The sequence below is a fragment of the Triturus cristatus genome, chromosome 3_2 (assembly GCF_964204655.1).
Source record: "Triturus cristatus chromosome 3_2, aTriCri1.1, whole genome shotgun sequence".
In the NCBI taxonomy this organism is placed as follows: domain Eukaryota; kingdom Metazoa; phylum Chordata; class Amphibia; order Caudata; family Salamandridae; genus Triturus; species Triturus cristatus.
This window is the reverse complement of record NC_140584.1, coordinates 85,580,345-85,604,927: the sequence shown is the minus strand read 5'-3', so window position 1 is coordinate 85,604,927 and position 24,583 is coordinate 85,580,345. Positions and strand designations below refer to the sequence as shown.

Sequence of the window (24,583 nt, the reverse complement as noted above, 5' to 3'; positions counted from 1 at the left end):
GCATTTTATATTGACAAAGTATTTTTTACTTTACTGCTGGCAGCCATGCCTGATACACTGAGGTGATCACTGCTGGTAATCTTGCATATAAAGGCCACTAATGTTATCCTGCTTTGTGTGGTTACTATTAGATCTCTGATAACATTAGCAGCTCTAGAGGATTTTCACTGAGCATAAGTAGCTCTTATTACAGAAAAGGTTGGAGACCCTTTCTTTAGACCAAACCCTTATTCACTAATGAGTTCTAATAGTCATGGTTCATGCAACACGGCTTGGCGAGCGACATAAATGGGGTCCCGTCCACTCTACAGGTCAGTGAGTCTCCGCCTACAAGCCTCCCGCTGGTTGGCACTGGGTCACAGCATTTGATGTCAAGGTCGCTGAGTGGAAGAGACGCGCGACACTCGTCAAAAGCTATAACCATCTGGCTACGTGTCTGAAAATGGCGGGCTTTAGCCTGTTTGCAGTGACATGCTGTGCAAGAAGCTTGTTTCCGGCACAACTTGCTGTGTTCTGTGAAGTGAGCCCTGGATTTTGTGTATCCTGGAGCACTGGGTGTGCAGTTCAGTGCATAGGGCTGAGGGCTTTCTGGGGACACATGGGGGACACACAATAGAAGAATGAAGTTGATGTACCCCGTGTGTGACTCGATTAGCTCGGCTACGTTTTTTTGGCTAGGAGGATTTTGAATGGTTGGGTTTTAAGCACGTTCTATTAATGACAAAACTGAAACTACAAAACCCAAAATGCATGAATGCTTAATTAAGTTGGCTGAAAAAAGTCAGAAGTGTGGGAAGTGTGTTGCACGTGACATAGAACACATGGCCGCTATGCACATGGATGGGCACAAATAAGAAGACATACATTTGTTTCGTCATGTTAACTATTTGCCAGTTTATTTCTGCTTTTTAGATGTTCCTTTTAACGTATCTATTCACCTCGAGTATTTAGATATGACTTGGTCATGATCTCAAATACTTCCTCCTTCCCTTGTTTCTTTGTCAAACTCAAAGGCGGGGATGTCTTTCCTTAACCCCATTAGGCTTAAAGAGGGCCATGATGTGTCCAGGCAAATGAAATCACTATGGCCTGGCGGCTGCCCTCAAGATTAGATTTGTGAGTAGGCTGGAGCACAATGTTTATTTACACACGCTCTCACACAACCCTCTATTTGTGACATTTTCTCTATTCTTTTTTAAGGTTCCACTTTTTCACAATATTTTCTCCTGTGGGAGACTGGTTTAAGAAGTGAATGTCTAGGTGGAACTGTGAATCTCGTCTGTCGCAGCTACTAGACATTTCTCTATACAGTGTCCTGCAGCTACTTTTCATCGTTTTTGTTTGTTTGGAATCGCTGAATATAACAAAAAATAAAAAATATTCTGCATGACAAAATCCTGACACGCCTAATGAGTTTCCTAAAATGTATATCATATTTTGGATTACAATCTGTTGAGGAGGAGTCTCGGTTTGTTTCAATTGGCGACTAGTATTGATGTTATAAATCATCTTTGTCCTCGTCTGGTCAGAACATACACAAATCTTGGTCTGATGGGTACAGAAACTATACATGTAAAATAATTCGCTAGAGCTCCATAATGTTCATGCGTGACCCAACATATTTTTAAACTGTAACTTAACTACATTATTACAACTTTTAATTTTTTTAAATTTAAACTCCATATAACATTTTTACAAAAATAGTGCTCTTCTCTGATATCACTTTGATTTAAAACGAGCACAAATATTCTATTTTATACTCTAATCAATGGTTAAAAATTATCATACTTTCTCCAAATCTTAAAATTTGTAAGAGCTGCACCATTTCTTAATACATACAAATATTCTTATTTATGTATACCATTCATTTCTGTCACCATAAATTATTGCTTCTGTTGGAATGTATTACAAATATTGTTATAAAAATTGGGACATTGCTATTAAAGTCTAAATGAGATTCCCCAAAAAGTGCAATATTCTGATTGATTGCGTGTTATCTTTTTTTTTTTTTTTTTTAGGAGCTGGGCAGCGCCAGAACCATTGTTTCAAGATGTGACTATGTCGAAAACCTGATAAAGAAAGGTTGCACTAAGGAGTACATTGAAAATCCTGCTAGCAGGGTAAACATAGTGAAAAATGTTTCCCTGAGTAGCAAGGGATCCGGCGCCACTCACTCTGCTGTGACCCAGATCATACCTCAGAAGATCTCCCTGAGCCTGCGGCCTGGTGAGTTTTGTCCTTACAACCAGTGATAGACCTGACACTCGAGCATCGAGGAAGGAAGTTACAGGGACACAATTGTCCACAAGCTTGTGGGCTCTCTCTGCGTATTTAATTAAGTAGAGAAGCGACACTTCCTAGCCTGGTCTGGTGGCTAATGCGTCCACTGCAGGGGCCTGTGTTCGACCTCATGATCACAGGTTCAAATCCCGGCGGGTCCACTCAGCCTTTCATCCATCTGAGGTCGATACAAGGAGTACCAATGAGTTGGCTAACAATAAACATCTGTTATTCAGCGCCAAGATACCTCTGGGTGAATATGCGCTTTAACAAATACACGAAATAGAGCGTCTTCAGCGAAAACTAAATAGGCGAAGGAACTGTGTCACTGCACCGTTCACTCACACAAGCACGTTCAGTGCACATTTGGTTGTTATGGTTACTCCAATCCAATTGTAATATAATGCTGTTATAACTACCTGCAAATAACAACCCTTATTCTCTATTCCTTGGTCTCCCTACTCTTTTTTTCCCCTCCTTAAGTGATGCACACTCTATGTGTAACGGTCTTTATTAATGATTACTGGTTGAGACATTGTTGTTTTTGGTACACAACATACCCGGTCTCAACTGGGTGAACGGGTTTACTCATGTATTCTGTTCCTTCCTTTTAACAAATACATGTTATGTAATGTATTGTCAGGGCCATATGTGACAGGCGATAAACAAATTAGCTGGAGATTTGACTAAATTATGTGGGACAATGTTGCACAGTTTGTGCTAGTATTACTTAATTATTTTAACATTTTTACACATTAACACAATCCGTGTAACGATTTCATTTCATTAGTACCATTTTAACACCCAAAATACAACAATAAGCAACTGAAAGGTGACCAGTCAACCTTTGTAAAGGGCCTAACCCCGCATGGAAACACGTGACGTCAAGTTTTAAGTAACTTTTTTAATACTTTTTAGCTAGCCACAATATTTTATTTAAGATCTGCACATTATGCTGCTGATATTGGATTATGCGGCACATAGCTCATTAAGCTGAAAACTCGGCAGCTGCAGAACCACATAATTTCCGTGGGCCTGCCTATCGTAAACTCTTTTAAAGATAGATGAGGCTGAATAGGTATTAAACTGTGTGTGGTGCACTGCTTAGTTTGTAAAAATAATGGGGCCTATTCACTGAAGTACATTTGTCTTTGACGGTAACTTATGACCAAATTAACCTTGATTACCCTTGCAAGAAGGTTACAAAGGGATTCTTGGCAGGAGCAAACCCTTAAGGGTGTAGAGATGGCTGCCATGAGCACAGAGCTCTCCACACTCCAAATTCCAGTACTAGGATGGAATTTAAGGCATTCCTTGGTGTTCCAAGTCCTCAGTAGTCTTGGGAGCTTGTGAACGCTCACACACAAGTATGTCTGTGGACCTTCATAAACTGCTTCACGTCTGCTGTTCTAGCCTGGGAAGGGTTGTATATTTACTTCTGCTAAAAGCTGTCGTAAATACCCCTTCCAAGGTGGGAAGGGAGATGGTCACCCCCAAATTTAGTGGCGATGTAGGGAAAGGTGTTTTTCTAGGGAGACCATATTTTTCCCTGCCAAGGAAATAAAATTAAAAAAAATGTACATTTGCACTTTGGAACCTTTTCATCCCATGCAGATTTCTCCACCTTGGAGATCTCCGAAATCACGTTTTCCCAAGGAATCTATCTGGACACCCGCTCCAGGTGCAACTTTCCATGTGAATTCCTTGAAGAGTTAATGACATCCAAAAAGTTGGTAATCGACACTCTGATTAAATGTGAATACATTCATGTAATTTACCTACTTTTCAATTTATTAGTTCCAAAAAAGGAAGGGGCCAGAGGTTCTTAGGAACCACTGTCGAATATTGGAGTTGTGGAAGGCTGCCTAGGTTTTTATCCCACCTGGTGCCTCTTTCTTTCACTACCTACACTTCCTGTCTTTTTATTTCTTGCAGCTTATCTTTCATCCCTGCTTGCTATCTTTGTCACTGTCCCTATCTTTCCATTCTTCCTTTCTGCCCCCTTTTCTGCCTTTCTCTCTCTTGTTCTGGGTCAAAATCCAATATTGAAAAATATGCCCTGGTTACCAAAAATTGTGTTAGTCCCTTTCATATAATATCAACTATGTAGTGATATTAAATAAATATATAACATTTTCAGGAGTCATTCCCATGAAAATGCTGTCACTCTAACCTTTTTTTCTAGTTGTTTTCTCCCCAAAACAGTCAGGGCTATATAGGCATGACCACAATTGACACATTGTTACCTCAAAACCCCGTTTCTTATGTTTATGTGTCTTATGACTGCATCAGAACGCCCATTTCATTGAATGTACATAAAGACCTGTGAAAGTACCATAGGGCCCAGAGAAGTCGTAACACCGGATGGGCGTGATAATGTGACAGAATGATGTCCAATAAGACTTACCCACTCTGTCCTTTTCAAAGTGAAGAAAATTAGGCCAGTGTTGAGTTTGCGGAGCTCCGCTATGCCAAAATCCGGGAAGTGACCCAAAAATACAGCCGAATTATGCAGAGTTTTGCAAGTTGCAGAGTGCATTACGTCATGCAGTTTGCACTGATTTTTAGCGGTGGGTGTTTGTCCCGCACTGTAAAACCAGTGCGAACGGCACCACACGCAGTGCTAGAGGGCACTACTTCTTTCTGCCACTCGAGCGGCAGCTTCTTCAGCGCAAAAGGAAGGGTTCTTAACGCGAACGGTAGTGACGATTCATGACTGCCCACGTTGAGAAATCTCGCCGGGAGGTGGTCTGGAGTAAGAATTTCCTTGCACGTACTCACCGACTTAACATTGACGAGTGAGGAAAAAACTCCGCTCCGCTATGCAAGCGGAGTTTTTTGGAACTCTGCATGCTAGGCGGACTGGGAGAAACTCTGCAAATTCTGCGAGCGGAGCAGAATTTCAAACCCAGGCCTAAAATAAAACGGGGGTGGTTATTTAAAGAATTCCACCAAACTCAACATTTGAACAGCCAATGTTGAAACATATCATGGATTATTTTTTTGCACGCATTGTAACTGTATATTATGTTGACTGGCTAAAGGAGTGTGTGGGTGTCAAAAAATGCTGAAATCCCTATCATTAGGCAAGTTAAATCCATCCACAACCTGAGTTTTTTGTGTCTTCGCACACAACTTTCAATGCAGTCTTGGCTCTCAATGTTACCCTCTTTTCCTTTCCCTTTTACTGTTGCTTCTTCTTCTGTTCCTTAGTTTTTACCTGTGAGTATTTGCTATTCACTCCAGCACACGTTAGCCTAGTGGCATACTTCTGTTTGTGTCAAACAAACTTCTTGTGTTTTTTATCCTTTTGATTTTTATCTAGTGCCCAGGCTCTGGTCATTTCCAGATTTGAGGGGTATAATGCTGTTTGTGAAGAGCATCATTTCTATACCTTTTCCTCCTTTAAAGCCTATTCTCTACTACTAATTTGATGGTGGATGCATGAAAATCATAGAACATCACTTTGGTACTCTGCTCAACAAACCAGTTTTATTAATAGTCCTGGGATATTGTTATTAAAACATTAATCCGCAATTTATCATTCGTTATCTACCCTTGGTCAGGCCCAATGCATTTCGGAATGAATTCTTCTTCATGGCGGACTGAACTTTTTACACTGACACCTGGGAATCAAAGACACAAGCCAATAAATATCATTTAAAATTAGAACAGTAGAAGAAGAGAAATAAACTTAATACTAATCCATGAAAAAGGTTCCTGGGAGGAAATCACCGTAGAACCTAGTGCACTGTTCATGTACACTACTAGGCCTGATCATAATATACTCACCATGCAAAAGTCGTAGAATATTTGTGGAAAACAAAATCCAGATCTATGGGAGTCAGTTCAACGTCACCAAGTTCTTAGTGGTAGTAGGACTCGAAAGTCAAAGGTGACACGGTACCTCGAAATGTCCCACCGAGCTTAGCTATCATCCGTAAGTTAATTAAGGAATGCACCTAAACTTTAGGGTATCTTTACACATGGTTATTGTTATAATGGACGGAAGCCCAGTAGACATAGTGTGAAAGAAGATGGTTTATTAAGATTACAGGTAAGCTGTTAAGCAAGTCCAAGTATAGAAGATAGTATTAAGTAAGCCCCACCAGGAGCAGCATCCTTGCTGCTCAGCCCACACACTCCAACTGATACTGTCTAGCTCACCAGACACTCAAGCATTCCACACATAAATCACTTAACTTCAGCATTCAATTACATCACATCCACACTGGCTGAGCAAAAGGAACAGGCAACTAAGGAAAATGATTCATTGTGACAATTAAAGTCACAACAGTTATGTGTCATTGGGTCTATGTGTTTGTTATGTGGCAAACGCATTTACTCAAATCGTTAGTACCAGGAAATGTCCCACCCAATTCAATCACAGATAATATATATTGTGACAAGGTTCCCGAATGTGAGCCATAGTTAAAGTTTGTCTTGATATGGGTGCCTAACCCATCCTGCATGCATGCGTGACATGTTTACAGCTGAATTTCCCATTCTTTTGAATCAGATGTTTGTAAAGGTGCTAGAAAGCGGTGATGAAGTAGTTTGGCCATTACCATCCGATGATAGACTGGAAAGCTTTGAACTGATATTGTTGATTGCCAAGATGGGAAACAAAATAACTTCCAGTAGATTTTAGACAATGATGGCATATTCGTTTCTATTGCAAGAACATTTTAAGAGATAGGTGCATGCTTAATACTTAGGGCCTTGTTAAGAGTTCGGCGAGTAGGATACTCTACCACAAATGTGCCATATTCCACTTCACTGTAAACCAAGCGCATTGGAGCCATAAAGGCAAGACAGTAGACAAGGTATTTGTAACTTTTTGACAAAGTTTCCTGTCTGCCAAACTCTAAATAAGGCCCATAGTTTAGTATGTGTGAGAAGCATTCGAGCTTGACCCATTTCAGTGAAGAGTACTCACAGTTTGATGGAGTTTTGCAATAAAAACTTCCTCTATTTTTGTTTTTCCTATTTTTCAGTGGCCTGGAATTTAGGCAGACAAGTACTGTGACTGCCATCAGTCAAGTGTCTGGCAACTCAGGATTTTTCTTTTTATTTCTAATATTACTTTGGTGTCCATAGAGTCTTATTTTGCTTTTGTGTTCTGTTTTCTAAATGTACAATTTGCCTCAAGGACAATTCAGTGCAGAAAGGCCACTAATGGAATTGAATGTTGATTTTCATTTTTCTGTTGATGATTTTTTTTGTCTGACTTCGACAGATTATTTTATTGCTCAGTATTATGGCATTGCAATGACCGCAATTGTGGCAGGGTACTGTCCTTTCTGTAATTGGATTTCATATTTTGGTCCTGGCTTGCTGTATACAATTTCTTTGAGTCTGATTCTTCGTTGATAAACGAATATAGGTGTCACTGTAAATATACGCTTTATTTTCCTTTCTTGCTAGAGTAGGAGCCTATGTTTTTAAATGATTTGGGGATTTTCGTGCTGTTGGTTGAAAATTTAGCGATGGAGATGTTTTTACCTTCGCTTTTAGGTCAAAGCCTACCAGACAGCGCAGCTGTCTGGTTTGCTAACGACGTCTTGGGGACATTATGAAAGCTGAATCAGGAATGCATTCCACCCATTGCTTACCATTAACTTTGTGGTTTGTAACTCACATTTGCTTGCTTTCCAGTTGCTGGCTTTATTTGTTTTAGGTTGTCTAGCTTGAGTTTGTCCCTCCCGTGGAGCATAGCCTACGCTCTGCTCACTTTCTGTGAACAGGCCTTTAAATCTTGTTCTGATCTATTTACATTTGTTGTGCATTCAAAGACAGAGGTGGGATGTCACACTCATTATTCAAAGGGAGCTTGGTGTTTACTTTTCATTCTCTGCGTGCAAAGTGAGATGTTGCAATCGTGCTGTGAACAGAAAGGCTTTTTTCTAGCACACATCAAAAATTTAAATGTCTGTAAATAAATTGTGCAGATATTTAAAAATATATCAGAATTAGGAAAGCACAAATGAAGCAATTATTTTTGTAATTCTGAAGTGTGGTGGAAACAAATAGTTTAATATGATCAAACAAAATCAACACACTGGATGAGGACATTTCCACACATTAATGTTTGTGTGCTGTATACTTTAATCAGCAAAACTGTAGGACTGTGCAAATATAATAGTAATTTCAATTGAAAAGGTGTTGTCTTTAACAGCAGTGTGCTACCACACCACACATACTCCACTCTACACCACTCCATTCTTCAACACTTTGCTCCTCCACTCTACACTACTCTATTCCACACTGCGACACACCACTCTTTGACACCCCACTGCACACCTCTCCACTCTACAAGACGCCCCACCACTCTACACCCCTCCACTGTTTGCCACTCTACGACACGCCCCCACTCCACTCTACACCCCTCCACTCTACCCCACTCTACCCCTCCACTCTACCCCAGTCTATGATACTTCACTCTATACCACTCCACTCTATGCCACTCTGACACGCCCCCACTCTACATCCCTCTGCTCTACTCCACTCTAGCCCACTCTATGCTACTTCACTCAATACCACTCCACTCTATACCACTCCACGACACGCCCCTCCACCCTACTATAGCTTTCTAGCCTGCTGCCTAGGGCTATACTGGTTGTTAAAGGCCCTGTACCCAAGTTATAGGCTTTAGCCGCAGGCGAGGGCCTATAACCAGGGAGTGGGCCTTTAACAAATGGTATGGCCAGAAGCAAAGTGAGGTTGCCTAACCTTTTTAGCAGGACCTCAGTTTAATGGCCCGAGACAATTATGCAAGAACCATCAGGAAAGGGACTTTGGCTCTGCCCACATGTTGGGAGCCAGGAGTATATGTTTTATTGTGCAGAAGTTGTGTGCTTCCACAAAAGAAGTGCTTGGCCTCCAGACATCTCTGATCATTTTGTTTATTTATCCAGCTGCCTGAGCTTGAACTTTCAGGGCCGCCCACATGACACTGTAATGCTATTAAAGTGTTTTAGCTATCTAGATAATTTATGATGTTTTTCTCTGGCAGCAGTATATATGAGGGCAGTCATTAACCTACATATATTTTTAGGTCTGGCTTGACAATGCAACTTTCAGCTGACCTTTTAACCTACAGCAATGTTACTCTACAGTTCTTTGCTTCGCGTACCCATTTCAATGCTATATCTTTGTATTTGTGCTCATTACAGCATTCCTTTAAAGCCAGACCTCACATGTAAAGGAGCAGCAGACATATGTCGGCCTTAATTTGGTGAGAAATATTGGTCAAGAATTGATTGCCAAACATTGTTGATGACTAATTTAAATGTATTGTTGGGTATCATAAAATGCTGCTGAAACGTCAAGAAGGATCTATGCTCGTACCTGGCCCTATGCTGCAAGCAATTCCTCCGAAATTGTTCATCCTTAAAGTCACTCTCTTCAGCCACCGGCTGGACCCACACTGTGATACAGTGAGGGCGGTGATTGGTCGTACATGCATGCCTGCCACCGGCAACAGATATGTAGCTTGCAAAGTAACTGGGGCGGTATTGTACTACTTAAGCAAAGAGTGATTGCAGGACGCTTGAGCTTAGAGGTATGTTTTTTGTGTGTCGATCATTAACCGCTTACGTGTTGTGGATGAACCATTCACAGTGCGGTTCCCGTGAACGGTTTGCCTAGCAAACTGTGGGGAAAATTACTCTGATGCATCCACAAAGATGCAGAACATGGCGGAAGAGCTTCCCTCGCACCACAAGATTATTTTGTTTTTTGATCAGTGTGATAGTGCGCTTACGTCATACTGGTTGAAAGTGAAACCAGTTTTTGGTCCCCCCCCCCCCCCCGTACTCCTCCCCCCCCCAAGTGGTTCTTTATTGATATTTTTCATGTATATGCATCACGGATAGAACAGGCAAACAATAGAGAGCAATACGGTTGTAGAGGAGAAATGAGCAGTGCACAAGTAAGTGCAACATCATTGAAAACCCTGGCAGTGCAACAATGTATTGTGTCTTCAACAACAATGCTGAATGCCTTGCATGTCCAGTGTATCTCCACGGATAGTAGAGGGGATCAGTATGTGCCCTTTGTCACAAGCCCATTGCTGATAGTCTATGAAGCAATAGGATGCCCAAATGGGGCATAAACTGTATATCTGTGGAGTGAATCTAGCATCTCTGATGGTGTAGACGACAGGCTGCAGTTGTTTCCACCGTTTATCAGAAAGTTTGTGTGGATCTTGGTGGTGGGTAGGAGAATAATGGTATCACCACCTTAGTAACATGCATGAGGGAAATGGCAGGGTGGGGGTGGAAAGGGAAGAAGCGTAAGCTGCTAAGTCAGTAGTACATGCCTCAAATACGTGTGGTGTGATGGGGATTGTGGGTCTTAGTGTACAAGGGAGGAGAGGATGTTCCATCTCTAAGGGAGGTCTATCGTCCATCTTAGCTGCCAGCTTTTCTAAGTATGCATCCCAGGCATCTCTTTGTAGTGCATCTTCCTGACGCTATGTCTATATCATGTGGTAAAAGTCTGCCTCTGGGATCGGCATTTGGGAGTGACCATCGAAACATGCTGTGGATCAACACTGGCAGCCAGTCGGTGCTGGTAATGCTGACAGGTCTCGCTTTGTTTAGTATTTGAGGGTGCATATCTAAAACCCTCAGGCACGATCCAAGTGGGGGAGGTATCATTGAATGGGGAGCAATGGTCTCTATCCTGCAGTACATTTCTCTAGTGGATCCCAGCTTCGAATCACCACAGGACCACGATTCCGAAGTAGGAATCCACTCACTAAACACCAGTGATGGATTGCAGACTCCCAGGCTACTGCCCCCACCACTTAAATAATGAAAGCCTTTCTGCCCCTGGGGGTGTGGGTGTGCACTTTGGGTGTTCGATCACCCACCCCCCCACCCCCCGTTGGCCCTCAGTTTTGTCATAAAGCCCACTACATACTGGGGTATAGGTTTGAAAACAAAAGAAGGACTTGGGGCCAGCCCACCCTGGCATCAGGCTCTGCCCCCAAACAAAGTCTCAATAGTTTATCTGCCACCCTGGGTGCAGATTGGGGGATTTTACTGGAGCATAAAACTCACTAGGATCCAAGGAAAATAACTTTAAAGAAAAAGAGGGGATAGGGTGTCTTGCCCAGGCATCATCGGGCTGTTCTCCCATCCCATTATGGCTCCAGCAGTCTTTCTAAGCCCCCAGAAGACAGAGTGGAGTGGTTTACCCTTAATGTGCCCCTCCTAGGGGAGGAGACAGAAAGTCAATTGGACACCAGGAAAAATAACTTCCAAAATAAGTGGTGGCTGTGGCCTGCCCAGACATCAGATTGTGCCCCACCCCAGAAAGTCCTAAGCAGTTTTTCTGCCTTCCTCTAGTGCAGAAAACCAAACCCACAGGACACCAGGGAAAATGGTAATAGGAAAAAAGGGGTAGAAGCAGAGAACCCAGTCTTTGGACTGTGTCCCCACTCCACAATGGCTCCTGGTAGTGAGGTACAATTTGTACCATGAGATGTGTGGGAAGTTTGGTGTAGGATTTTGTTTGATCTCTGCTGAATAGGATACCATTGTGGAATTCCGGCAAAATTGGTCAATAATAAGAGTGAAAACTGGATGTCTCTATTTTCATTTTGGAGTCTCTTGTGTAGTGGATGATGGTCCAGTCGCACAATGTGAGGACAACAAGTTATTTTAGCTGGAGTTTATCAGTTCTTTCTGTGTAAGAAAACTGAAGTGGGATTCATGCAAGTCACACCATCCTGGACAACCCTCTGTGTATAGTTTTCATAAATGTCTGGGTTTAGTAGATTTCCCTTTAGTGGCTGCTGTGCCCAGTCCCAAATATTACAGCTACTCACATCACTAAAATTGGTCACTTTTCATGATGAAAACTTGATGTCTCCATGTTGCATTTTAGGTTCTGTTGTGAGTGATGGACCAGCTACAAAATTAGGGTACAGTTTTCATAAGGAGGAGCACGGGAATTCAGAATAGTAGAACATTTGCTTTTATCAATTTAATTTCTCTCCCTTCACTTCTAAATGTAAGCCAGGGTGCTAAAACACATTTTGCTAAATGTCACCAGAAACATATGAAAGCATGGCTAACCCCAAATTAAGAGTTGTACAGATATGATCTAAACTCTGTATCCTCGGCACATTCCAAAAATGCATCGCATTCCTTCACCCCCATTTTTTATTCATTCGATTTTATCATTTGAATTGCTGCCTGGTGATACATAATAAAATATAATTCTAAGATGCAGCTCTGTTGTTTGCTCTCAGTATCTGGGTGTTTTTGGACAACAAACACTATATATCCCTCCGACCAGAAGGGCCGATAGAGATAACTCTATATTTCTTTTGTAAATTCTCCATTGTGACAAAAAAATTACTGTTTTCTATTTTGGCCTAGTTTCATAATTTCTTTATACAATAATGAATTATTTTGGAAAACTTTGACCGATCTACACGAATGACCACTTGCTATTCAGAAATTAATAATTTTCTCCTCTCAAACATGGGTTTCACACTTTTTCCGCCACAAACTGTGGAAACCACAAAAATGAAAAAACTTCCCTTAAAAAAATGCAACAACTGTGGTAGCATGTATTATTATTATTTTTTTACATCTCTGCCAGTTCCAGAAGACTATGAAGATGGTAATCTTAGCAAAGCGAAAATTTTGTTTTTAGAAAACAAAATTTCTTTCTCGTGCAGCACTGTTTTCCATTTTTCCAGATAAAGCCCAAATATTGATATATTTTGGCTGTTTTCTCAGTTCCCTCTAGCAGAATCAACAAATCCTGGTTACCCTGAGAATCCACACCATGTGGGTAAACGCGAAGTATATTTTGCCTGAGTGCCTTTTTAAAAAAATGGGAATGCTGTAGGTCAGAGTTCCCCAACCATCAAAAGGGCTCAGAATTAGAAGGCGGGGAGCTAGGGAAAGCCTTAGCAGTTCAGGGGTTAATGCAGGGGCATAGTGTAGGTTTTCAAGAATATGAAGATATTCTCATTGTCGATAGATCCCTATTTGATACGATAAATGAGGTCAATCATCTACCGGGGCATATCTCTGACCATTCTGCTGTTACTGGGCTTCTTCAATGACCACGAAGCAGGCTGACCTCAAGGTGGACGGTAAATCGTGCCCTTCTCCTGAATGTTGGAGTTGCATCTGCCTTGCTGATTTTTTTCTGGATCTAGTTGGCTCAGCTTCCCTTGCTAAAATTTGCGATACTTTTAAAGCTTTTATTTGGGGGGTTTTGCAGAGCCAAGCGCACTTTAAAAATAAGTCAGAGAGGGCGGAAGTGACTAAATTGGTGCAGGAAGTCACGGAATTAGAGGCTGTTTTGCAGGCACATAACACCTCACTGGGCAGGGAACAAGCATTGAAGCTGGAAGAGGCACAGTTGAACTTCAAAATCATGCTAGATATCAAATGTAGGGAAAGGTGGTAGGCCAGGTGTATGAATCAATTTGAGTATGGGGAACAATCGTGTACACTTCTGGCATGGAAGGTGCGAGCCGAGAAGTCCAGGCATATCATCAAGGAGCTGGTTGTCAACCCCCAGGGAGGCATTTCCAATAAGTCAGAGGAAATGCAGGGGCACCTCGTTTCCCTCTGTTCGGCATTGTATACAGAAGAGGCATTTCCAAACCTGGAAAAGCTCAGGGAATGTTTGGGGCACAGAGACTTCCATGGGCTTACACAGTTAGGCAAGGAGTGCCTGGAGGCGCAGATTACAGAGGAGGAAATCTTAGAGCACTTATCACATATCAAGAAGGGGGCAGGTCCTGATGCCATTCCCTCTGAGGTTTACCAGCCCCTAAAGGAAAAGGTTTTATCAGCGTGGGTGAAACTCTTAATTCAGTCTATCTGGCGAATGCTCTTATTCCCGAATCGTGGAAGGAAGCTACCTTTAGTATCGATTTTAAAGCCTGCCAAAGACCCCAGAAAGGCTGACTCTTTTCGACCAATCTTGCCGACTATAAGGATTTTTTTTAAGTACCTTGGCTGGAAGGCTAGCAAATTTAGCCCCTCGGTTAATTCACTTCGATCAGAAGGTATTTTTTGTACCAACGTGATAAATTCACGAGCTCGCTCAGCAACTGATTTGATCTATTGATCTGGCCACCACTTGTTCGATACTCTTTGTCTGGGTCACCATAGGCACTGCCAAGGCTTTTGATCGAGTATGTGGCCCTATTTATGGGAGGTTTTGGCAGCAATTGGTTTCAGCGCTTGCTTCATCTCGACCCTTTAGAGGCTGTGCGAGAACTCGTTAGGCCGAATTTTGTTCAATGGACCACTGACCAAGAGTTTTTAAAAAATGTAAGGGTATGAGACAGGGTTGTCCCTGTCCCCTCTCTTCTTTGGTATGTACATTGAACCGTTTGCTCAGCTTCATAGAAGGGACGTGTAAGTAGTTCCCTTCTAGCCCCTATATTACAACAATAAGATAGTGCTTTATGCCGATGATCTCACAGTTTATACATCGGACCCCGTTCAGACTATCCGCAGGGTAGAAAGGTTGTCGGAGGAATTCTGGACTCTATTGGTGTATCTCGTGAATAACTCCAAGTCAGAGGTCATGTGTTGGAATGTTGCTAACTGGGTCAGGCAGGCTAAGATTGAGAATAGATACTTGAGTATTGTAATTGTCTATCCCTTGGATGCAGTCCTGTTGCACAACATAGAGAGGGTGGCAAAGGAGGTTCGTTTGTTACTTGCCAGATGGAAGAGCGTTGCCACTGACAGTCTATGGGCGAGTGAATCTGATTAAAATGTCAATACTCTCCAAGCTGATGGACCTTTTAATTGCATACCACTTACATTCCCAAGAATGGCCATGGCTAAGATTCATGGGAAAAGGATAAGCTTTATGTGGGTCTCGAGTGGGTAGACTTGCTTGGAAAGGTTGTTGAAAGAGGGCCTTGCTCTTCCGGACCTGAATTTCTATTTTATAGACTTCCAATTTAAAAATTGCAGGATCTTATTGGGAACCCTAGATATCTCAACTTGGGTGTGATCTTAGCAGGGGGACTAGGGAGCTGGGATTTTTTTTTGTAAGTTTGATTAAAAGCCTTAAAGGCTGCATTGTGTCTATGGTGTAGAGTCAGGAAGACCTTGGGCATTGGGTATTTCTCAGACTTTTCACCAATCTAGGACTCCACGGGTACCCCTGAGTGCCTGCTGGAAGGGCTAAGTCTCCCCTTGAGGAAGGCCAGGATAGGTACTTGGGCAGAGCTGTCTTCAATAGAGGGGTTATTACCGTGGGAAGCCCTAGAGGCTTGGACGGGGGGCTACCTATCGAGATTTAAATACTTGCAACTTTCTCCCTGGTTCACAAGTGCCAATACAGAGACGGGGGGGGTCCTTGGAGGACGAGCCACTACTGCAGGTGTGAAGCCCCTGAGCAAAGAGATTGCCACCTGGTACTGGAAGCTCCTGGATGCCGAGGATCGAAATCTGGCTGCACCGCAGATGGTATGGGAGGAGATGATCCCGGGGCCTGAGTTACAACCTTTGTGGTTTTCATCATTGCAGTTGTTGTATTCTACGGTTAAACCAGCTAATCTGAAGCAAACCACTTTATCACCTTCAGTAGAATATATTGGAGCCCCCAAAAGATTGCATGATTTGTGCAAAATCCGACCCTCAAATGTAGATGATGTGGTCATCTTGAAGCTAACTATGAACATATTTTTTCCTTCCCCACGATCAGCAGGTATTGGGAGATCGTGGATAATATCATCGCAGAGATCTTGGGAGTCAGAATTAATTTGAGTTCTTCGCTGGTTCTGATTGGGGTGGATATGGCATATCACAGCATGGCTGAGGAGACCACAGCGGGGCTTGTTGTTTTAACTTATAGCTCTTACTAGTGTGGAGATCTCCAAACAGTGGATAGATCCCATCGCCTCCCTCTCCAACGGAATAGTTAAAAGCTGTGCACTGGACTTGGCGGCTAGATGTGGAATGCAATCCCGGTGGACCGAATGGGATATGGGCTGATTTTTCCAGGTGGAGTGATAGGACGGTACCGGTAATTTGAGTGGTTCCATGATTATACCTATGCACTGTTATGGAAGTGGACGTTTCAGCCCAGGTCAGTGCGGTGGGTCCAATACAGATGCAGTAGGCTGGGGTCGTATACCTGTCGTAAGACAGCCTGTATTTGCAGAAGCCATGGTGATAGGAAGACAAAAAAGTAGTGTGGGAATGAGCTGCCTGTGACACCAAGCTAGTAACTGAAGAGCTGGCAGGAACAGAACGTTATGCAGGACCATGGTAGGCGCAGAGTCACAAATTAGCAGTAGTCAGCAGACTGAATGACAGCATTCGGTGAGCTGAGTATGATGCCTAGAATTATTGTCACCCAAAATAATTCACACACAGTAAGATGACTAAAAAATAAAGAAAATTATACGAAATGACAAAAAGGCTTCACTTCCTCCAACCATGATGCCTGTAGAGACCGAGTGGCACCCTCCACCAGAGTGATCCTCAAATGCCACTCTAGTGCCGAGCAACATAGAGGTGCCAGGCTTCACTTATGCTAACGGTAACTCTAGGATGATGGAACAAAGCAGAATCATGAGACACACAGTGCGGAAAAGAAGAGTAAAGCAGTCGAAAAAGGGGATGGGAAAAGGACAGGCAATTCCATCTGCCCTGCAACTGAAATGCCCTACTGTTTAGGTAGATGTGCACCTACGAAATGCCACTCAGTGAAAAGAACCAGTGGCTGAAGGGGGCTGACACACTGATGCATGTGGTATACAGTAGTTCTTGGAAGAAAGATATAAATGGCACTTGAACATATAGGGTGGATGAAGATGGCTGGTCAAAAGCCCGTGTGTGTATGTATAATATATTTGTTTGTATTTTTAATATGATCTTTTTGGGAAACATGTGGCTGGCAAAACAAGTAATGCTGTCTCTAGGTAAGACCTAGATTATGGAACCTAGTGTGAAAGAACGGAGTTTTGCCATGATACTCAGATCTAAAGTCAGCTTTGTGAAGTCAGATTCAATACTTGTCCTCTCTGCATCAATGTCAAAGCTAAGGGGGTGTTCACTTCTTGGCATGAGGCTCGTGGAAAGTTTGGATGCATGACCTGCGAACACGACCAACGCGATTCAATGGTGTAAGATCTCAGGAATTTGTTATGGCCTTATCCTGGTAGCATGCCTAATACTGGCAGCTAAGTCTGTCTGCAACCACTCCCAGCTTGTGCACTTCAATTCAACTGATAGGAAATTAGCTCCTCTTCCCCACCCGCCTTTCCCCACTGACAATCCTCACGCCCCGGTTTGGATCCACAGGTTGGAGTAAACTCTGCTGGTCTACAGGAACTCAGAAGACTACTGACATTAACCAAATGTGCTGACTCTGTGAAGCAGCTGCGAAACAACTGAGAGTTGCTCTACACATTAAATAGGATTTAATTTAATTTAATTTAAAAGAAGTACTTTCTGCACTGCCATAGTAACCCTTGAGCTAAACATTGAAGACATGCTCTACATTAAGGATAGCCAACATATGGCCAAGAGGAGTGGATCCATACCAATTTTTAGGATAGCTACATAAAAATGTACATTCAGTCCAAACGAATCTCAGCTCAATAAAACGTGATTATCCTGAAAGTATGGCATGCATATGACTCTTGAAGACCTCCACTGGACATCCCTGCTCCACAGTTTCAAAACCAGAAGTTGGTTTCATATTGTAACTTAAATCCACGCAGATTGACTCTCTGGTTGTTTAGAACTGCTACATAGTGTTTTTCCAGAAACGGTCCAGGTCTTCTAAACCCCTAAAAGTTTGCCTCCTGCAGCTATTTTGGCTCTTTGCTTTAAGTTAGATCCATCTCTTGGTGTGGCTTTGGGGATATTACCTTACATTGCCTTATGGGGGCAATGGCCTGGTTTTTGTGCATTTCCTCAAACTGCAAACCTGCTTCTGAGCAGACTGGCCTGCAGGAACCTGTGTGATTCAAATCCTAGAATATCTGAATATGTTTAAACTGTTGAGTTTGGCTATTTGGCACCGACCCTATTTCCAACCTCAGATGTTTTCCAAACATGGTGCTACTGTCCACACCATGTGCGTGGATGATGCCTCGTCATAGACCACGACAGAAGCAGTGGCACAGAGGTCAGCATGGTGCTTCCTAGGACGTTTTTGTAAATAATAGTTGGCTATCTGGCCAAATCATTTCAAGCACATGTGGGTTTATCACATTTCTCTCCGCGCGTCCAGAAAGCTAACCAGAGCAATGATGCGCGCGGCATGCGGCACGTGTGGAAGAACAGCTGTACGTAACGGGAAAGGATTGGCATTTTGGCGCCAAATGAGAGTGAAAGAATTCACTCGGGCCTTCGCTGGAGCAGCTCCACTCGAATGCCTTCACTGAACCTGTGCACAATGGTTCAGTGACACAAACGCGCTTTTCTCCCAAATATTCAGATGGGCCGGGCAGGAATTCTTTAGCCGTTTTCGAGAGGAATACTTATTTTAAAGTGGTAAATGGGGATTTTATTTTGCAGAAGGACTGACCCAATCGCAGTGAGCAGTTTGTGCAACAAAGCAGTGACCACAGCATGCCGGGAGGGCGCGAGATTAAACTAACAGACGTGGGAAAAGGGCACCCTCGTGTTCTGCCGGTTCCAAGCAGCAGGCGCTCAGTCCAGTTGGTCAAAATGGATGCTCAGCACGACCCTGCCTGCTTGCGTTGAGCACATGCTTGCGTTAAGCCACTCTCCTAGGCAAGATGTGCCTATCATTCTAAGCCAGTGTGCATTCTTAACCTGGAGCAATGAAATAAATATCACCCACAGCCGCGGAGTAGATTTGCAGCACATTACTTCCCTGCCCTTTTTTTTTCCCATAGTGCTTAATTTTAGCCGATGGTTGTCCACCACACTCACTTTTGGAGATCATCGTTTATATTCATCATCAAACTTTGATCCAAAACAAGAGAGAAAGGCAGAAAAGAGGGACATATGTTGGAAGAGGAAGATGGAAAAACAGTGGCAAAAAGAACAAGGATGAGAAAGGAGCTGCAAGTGTGTTAGTACGGGGCAGGGTGTGTAGGGTTGTGGATGAAAGAGCGAAGAGTTTGAATATAGACTAAGCCATGTGGTGTTCCACAACTATAACATTTGGCAGCTGTGGTGGCGGGCTTCTATGAGAAACATTGGGAATTGCCACTTCTTCTTTTACAAACTAAGCACTGCTCTTGCTTCAAGTGTGGCCTTCACTCTAGAGACTGACAAACTCCCTAGCTTCTCCAAACTGAGTTGCCCCATAGAAATTCTAAAGAATCCACATTTTTAAGGGCTCAGCCCCATATGGCTGCTAAAGGGTTCCTTGCCCCATTCCTGGTGAACTTGTATGCTGTATGTAAGTCATGGAGATATATAACAATGTTCTTTAGAATAGGATTGGTATATCAAGGGGAGAGAAAAAGGTATTGAGTGAGAGCATCCTTTCATAGCCAAAGGAGAAGAGCAACAAAATGTAATTCCCTAAAGGGTTCTAAGAAAAAAACTTCTGTTGGGTAAACAAGGCACATGCCTATCATCAAGGAGATAATTCCCCCTCATATAGTAATACAAGGACAAGGAACACTAGAGCGTGGAGTAATGAAGATTAACAGTAAGTGTGGGAACTGGTTCCTAGGTCGGGTTACTGGGCAATCAAGGGCGACTGGGCTCCATTTATGACAGTTGGGGCTTTTTTATCTTCAAAATCCTGAGGCCACTTTACCTTTGGAGCCAAAACTGTGCATCAGGTATTCTCCACACCCACCCATGTCCCACAAAGAGAAAGCAAAGGGCATAGCAGAGGAGACTAGACCAACCTTGTATCAGGAAAAGCCAGTAGGCATCTCTCTCTTGAAGGTGACGAGCTAAAATGTGCCTTCTACCATAGTTAAACACTTCCAACAATGCCAATTCCTCTGAGCTATGTGAGAGGATACTAGTTGCTGGCAAAAGGAAGTGCCTCTTCTGACCTTGGAGCTGTGCATTTTTTCAGTTGTTACTTTACAAAATGTTAAGGGCGCTTGGGGTAGTCTGAGACTGGAAATAACAGTTTTCCTAATTGAAAACCTGTTATATTGACCGGTTGAACTCTGGTTGTTCAATGGGTCAGTGCTTTAATTTATTCTACTATACACCTTAAGGGGCACATATACATGTCCCATAGTTCCAGATGGGGCTGTTAACTAGAGTTCCTGGCCCCTTAGGGAGTTACAAGATCCATAGGAGTACTTTTCAACCACACACTTTGCCTGATCAAAGCAGATAAATGCCCAGGTGAAACAGTCAGTGAAAAGTGGGGCAAACAGGGGTGTTGGTGTGGAAAAACAGATTCCTTCATGTAACTGGGAATATTCCAATGGTGAGTATTCAGAAGGAACGCCAAAGGCACGCTGGTCGGTGCCCGTCTGGGACCAGGCTGCGTCCAGCACCAGCCATGCTGCCCCTTCATCTCCTGACTTGATAAGACTGATTTCCTACAGCAAAGAAGCCCTTCTAGGCAGGCAGCTGTCAATGTGCCTACACTCCCCCACCTGGACTCCTGCATCAGGAAGCTTTTCTCCTGCCCCTCCTGTGGCATTTCCTTCGCTAGTTACTCCTCCACTACCTCTAAATGCAGCAGAGATTTTAATCCTGACCATTCTCCAAATCCTTATCCAAAGAAACTCAAACATAAATCTTTAGCAGCATGCTTAATCAACATAAGATATCTTCCTAAACATTAAATTGAGATCTGGAGCATCCTACAGGACTATTATTGGGAGGTTGTTTTTTTTCTGCAACTTGGCTCCACCCCTGCTCAGGCCCTGATCTCGCCCTTGCTATTCCCGATAAATAATCTATCTTCCATTTAGATAGAGTAGACAAAGTGAGAGGTGGGATAGCTATAATCTGTGGGTCCAAATTCCTCTGTGCCAGTCAACCCCTGCACTTAGCACAACGTGCTGAGGCTCTGTCATTTACTATTAAAATATCAGACACCGTCTCCTTTTTGAGTGTTCTCATTGACCATCCCCCAAACTGTGACACTAAGTTTGGTGATTTAATTTCTACGGCAATCATGCCCCTTTGTCTTCAACATAATAACGTTGTGATTTTAGGTGACTGTGACCTGCATGTTGATGGTTAAAGATGTAAAGCTGCAGAACACCTCATTGAAACTCCGCCTAGCCGTAACCTGGTGCAGAGAGTTAAGAGCTCTACTCATAAGGGGACATACACACTTAGCGTTATTTTTTCAAACATCCCCACCCTTGAAGTTGGTTCTATAGTCACTTTAATTTGGCCTGACAAGTTTCTAGTCCCTTTTAGTTTAGAGTTACCTAGTGGTAGGGCTCCTAAATAACTGAGGCCATCTCTCTACCACCCACTGGCACTCCATTACTGATTACATCCTAAATACAGTATGCTCTCAAACTGTGGTTAACCAATGCGCAGACATTGAGTCGGCTGGTTACTCCTTCCACTCTAATCTTAAGACTGCTCTTGATGATTTATTACCTCTGAGAGTGAGTAAAAACAAAAGGACTGCTACTGCTGTGCCCTGGTTCTCAGCTTCACTCAAAGCTGAAAAACAGAAGGGCAAATCCCTAGAGAGGAAATGGCAAGCCAAAGCCTTACTGACTAAGCAAATCAATGATGCAGAAAGCGCACCTCGCACAATCTTTAAAATTGTTATCTCCTTGATAAAGCCATTGGCACAAAATCAATCAAAACCTGATTCACAGGAATTTGCTGATAATTTATCGGGCTTTTTTCATGATAAGGTGCTTAACATCTATTCAAACGTTTCTAGTACCAAACATACTGTTTTGGTCACCCCGGACAAACATTGCAGATGCTGAACAGGCTAATGTCCTCTTTCGGAAAGATCTCTCTAGAGGCTTCTAAGAGCATGATGTTAAAAGCTCGCTATGGCTTGCCACTGGATCTCTGTCCACCTTCCATTCTCAAAAAGGCTCTTCAGTCCCTGATTCCAAAGATAAACGCTCCTTTTGAATAGGGTTATTGCCCACATGTAGGAAAGCGGCATTGGTCCTTCCACTCTTAAAGGAACACAATTTGGATCTCTTACGCCCTGCCAGTTACAGACCAATCTCACTTCTTCATACCTGCGGAAAGATGTTGGAATCTGCAGTCAACCTCCAGATTGCTAACTTTATCGAGGCAAATATTGTGTTTCATCCCTCACAATGTGGATTTAGTTTTGGCAGAGACGACACTCTTAGAAGTAACTGAGTGTGTCAAAATCTGACTAGACTTGGGCTCAAATACCATTGCAATCTTGTGAGCCTTATCAGCGGCTTTCGACATGGTGTCACTGCAAAGATTGGAAAAAGCGGGAATTGCCGGCACTGTGTAGATTTGGATTAAATCCTTTCTCTTCAATTCCATGCAAGCAGTTGAACTTCCCCCATTTACATTGGTATTTCCCAAGATCATCTGTGGTGTACCATAGGGATCTGCCTTAAACCCATGTCTATTTAATATCTATATGGCTGCCCTTGCTGCGATTGCTCAAGAGTGTGGCTTTAATGTAGTGTCTTAAGCCGATGACACCCTGCTGCTGTTTGCCTTTAAACCCCTTCATGCCTCAGTCACAGCTAACTTCTAAGGCTGTCTCTCTGCAGTGGCAGACTGGGTGCATAAAAGCTGTCTTTGCTCAAACTCAGGAAAATCAGAAATCCCGATTTTTGGATCCTCCTCCATATCGGACCTGACTTATCTGTGGCCCTCTGAAATGGATCTCACTCCGGCGCTATCTACCTCTGCGATAAATCTGGGGGTCAAGCTAGACAATGCCCTCTCAGTTAAGCCTATCATCAATGCTACCCCAGGTGTATGTTTCTCCCTATTTAAAACTCTAAGAAAGACTCTCAAATTCCTGCCGGAACATAGCAGAAAAATCATTGTTCTCACATTAATCACGTCTAGGCTGGATTATGCCAACGTACTGCTATTGGGATCTCTACCAGCTTGGTTAAATAGAGTGCAACGGGTTCAGAACAAGGCAGCCAAATTAGTGCTGAACACTCCTAATAGACAGTATATTCTAAAAGGCTTGAAAAGCCTATCCTGGCTTCCTATGAAGGAAAGAATAACATTACAGGCCTGGACAAAAACGTTCAGGGCTACTCAATCGAAAGGCCCTATATATATATAGCGGCGATAAAATCAAAAGATACTCTCCTCGCAGAGCCTTGCACTCAGCCAACCATTATCTGCTTTGTATCCCCAAGATTAAAAAGACTCGAGCTGGGGGACGCTCCTTCTCTTTTTTGGCCCCGAAACTCTGGAACCAGTTACCTGATCATATTAGATGCGCTACTTCAGAGAATGCATTTAAGAGCCTTCTGAAGACCCATCTTTTCAGAGAGAGCTAATCTCAGCTAGTCCCCCTTTATCTACGCCTCTTGTATGCACCCTACTGTCGGAGCAGCTGTTTTTGCGCTTTACAAATGTATTTAATTCATTCATTCATTCCACTCCTTCGAAGTATGGATGCTTGCTGTATCTTTAGTTCTCTGGTGATAGTATCTAGGCATTTTTCCTGCACACTCTTAATGGGGTTCGTAGTGGTATATTTTTCCATCTGTAATACAAATAAGCACTGGTTAACCCAGTGTGTAAATTGCTTGCATTTTATTATAATGTATTACTTCTTTAACTAGTATGATTCACATTCTGAACTCGCAATCTGCTTCAGAACTGGCGTCATCAAAGAGCGTGTGCTTTATGCAGAAAAACAGGTCCTCCTGGCAGGACTTTAAGTGGGCCGGGTCTCAAAGGTTCTGAGCATCAGCAGTATAAAGGGGGCCTCGAAACTGGTCTCTATCGGGCTCGGTTTGGTGCCCTGGCACAGGCGGGCTATTTTTTTCTGGACTGCTGTGACAGCAGGCACATGATGTGCACGGGCTTACACTGCTAACTTCTGGGGAAGTTACAGAATGACATCATTGCAGGTGAGCATTGTAGGGGAAGGGAAATCCTTTAAAGAGAGTCATTTTCTCTCTGGTTTTATTTTATTTATTTTTATTTTGAGAGTTTTATACAGCGCGAACCAGACCCTTGCGGGTATCCGAGCGCTTTACAGGGTAAGAGTCTTAGTTACATTGAAACAAGGTAAATAGCATAAAGTTCACAGATAGACAATGATAGTATAATCATCCTATCGTTGATACAAGGTATATGATACATAACAAAAACGTTCAATGAATTTCAAGCCTAATATAGATACAATATCTAGGATATCTGGCTGGGCAGTGGAC

At 42.9% G+C, this 24,583-nt stretch overlaps 1 protein-coding gene across 2 annotated transcripts in view; it reads left to right on the top strand.

Annotated features, from left to right (window-relative positions):
* ITGB5 (integrin subunit beta 5) overlaps window positions 1-24,583 on the top strand; it is a 522,259-nt gene that overhangs the window by 179,416 nt on the left and 318,260 nt on the right. The window contains exon 3 of one of the 2 annotated variants that reach the window (XM_085647299.1): window positions 2,019-2,226. The exons of the other annotated variant lie outside the window; for it this stretch is intronic. Within the exon in view, the coding sequence (XP_085503425.1) occupies window positions 2,019-2,226 (208 nt within the window). The remainder of the gene's footprint in view (window positions 1-2,018; window positions 2,227-24,583) is intronic. 2 annotated transcript variants of the gene reach the window in all.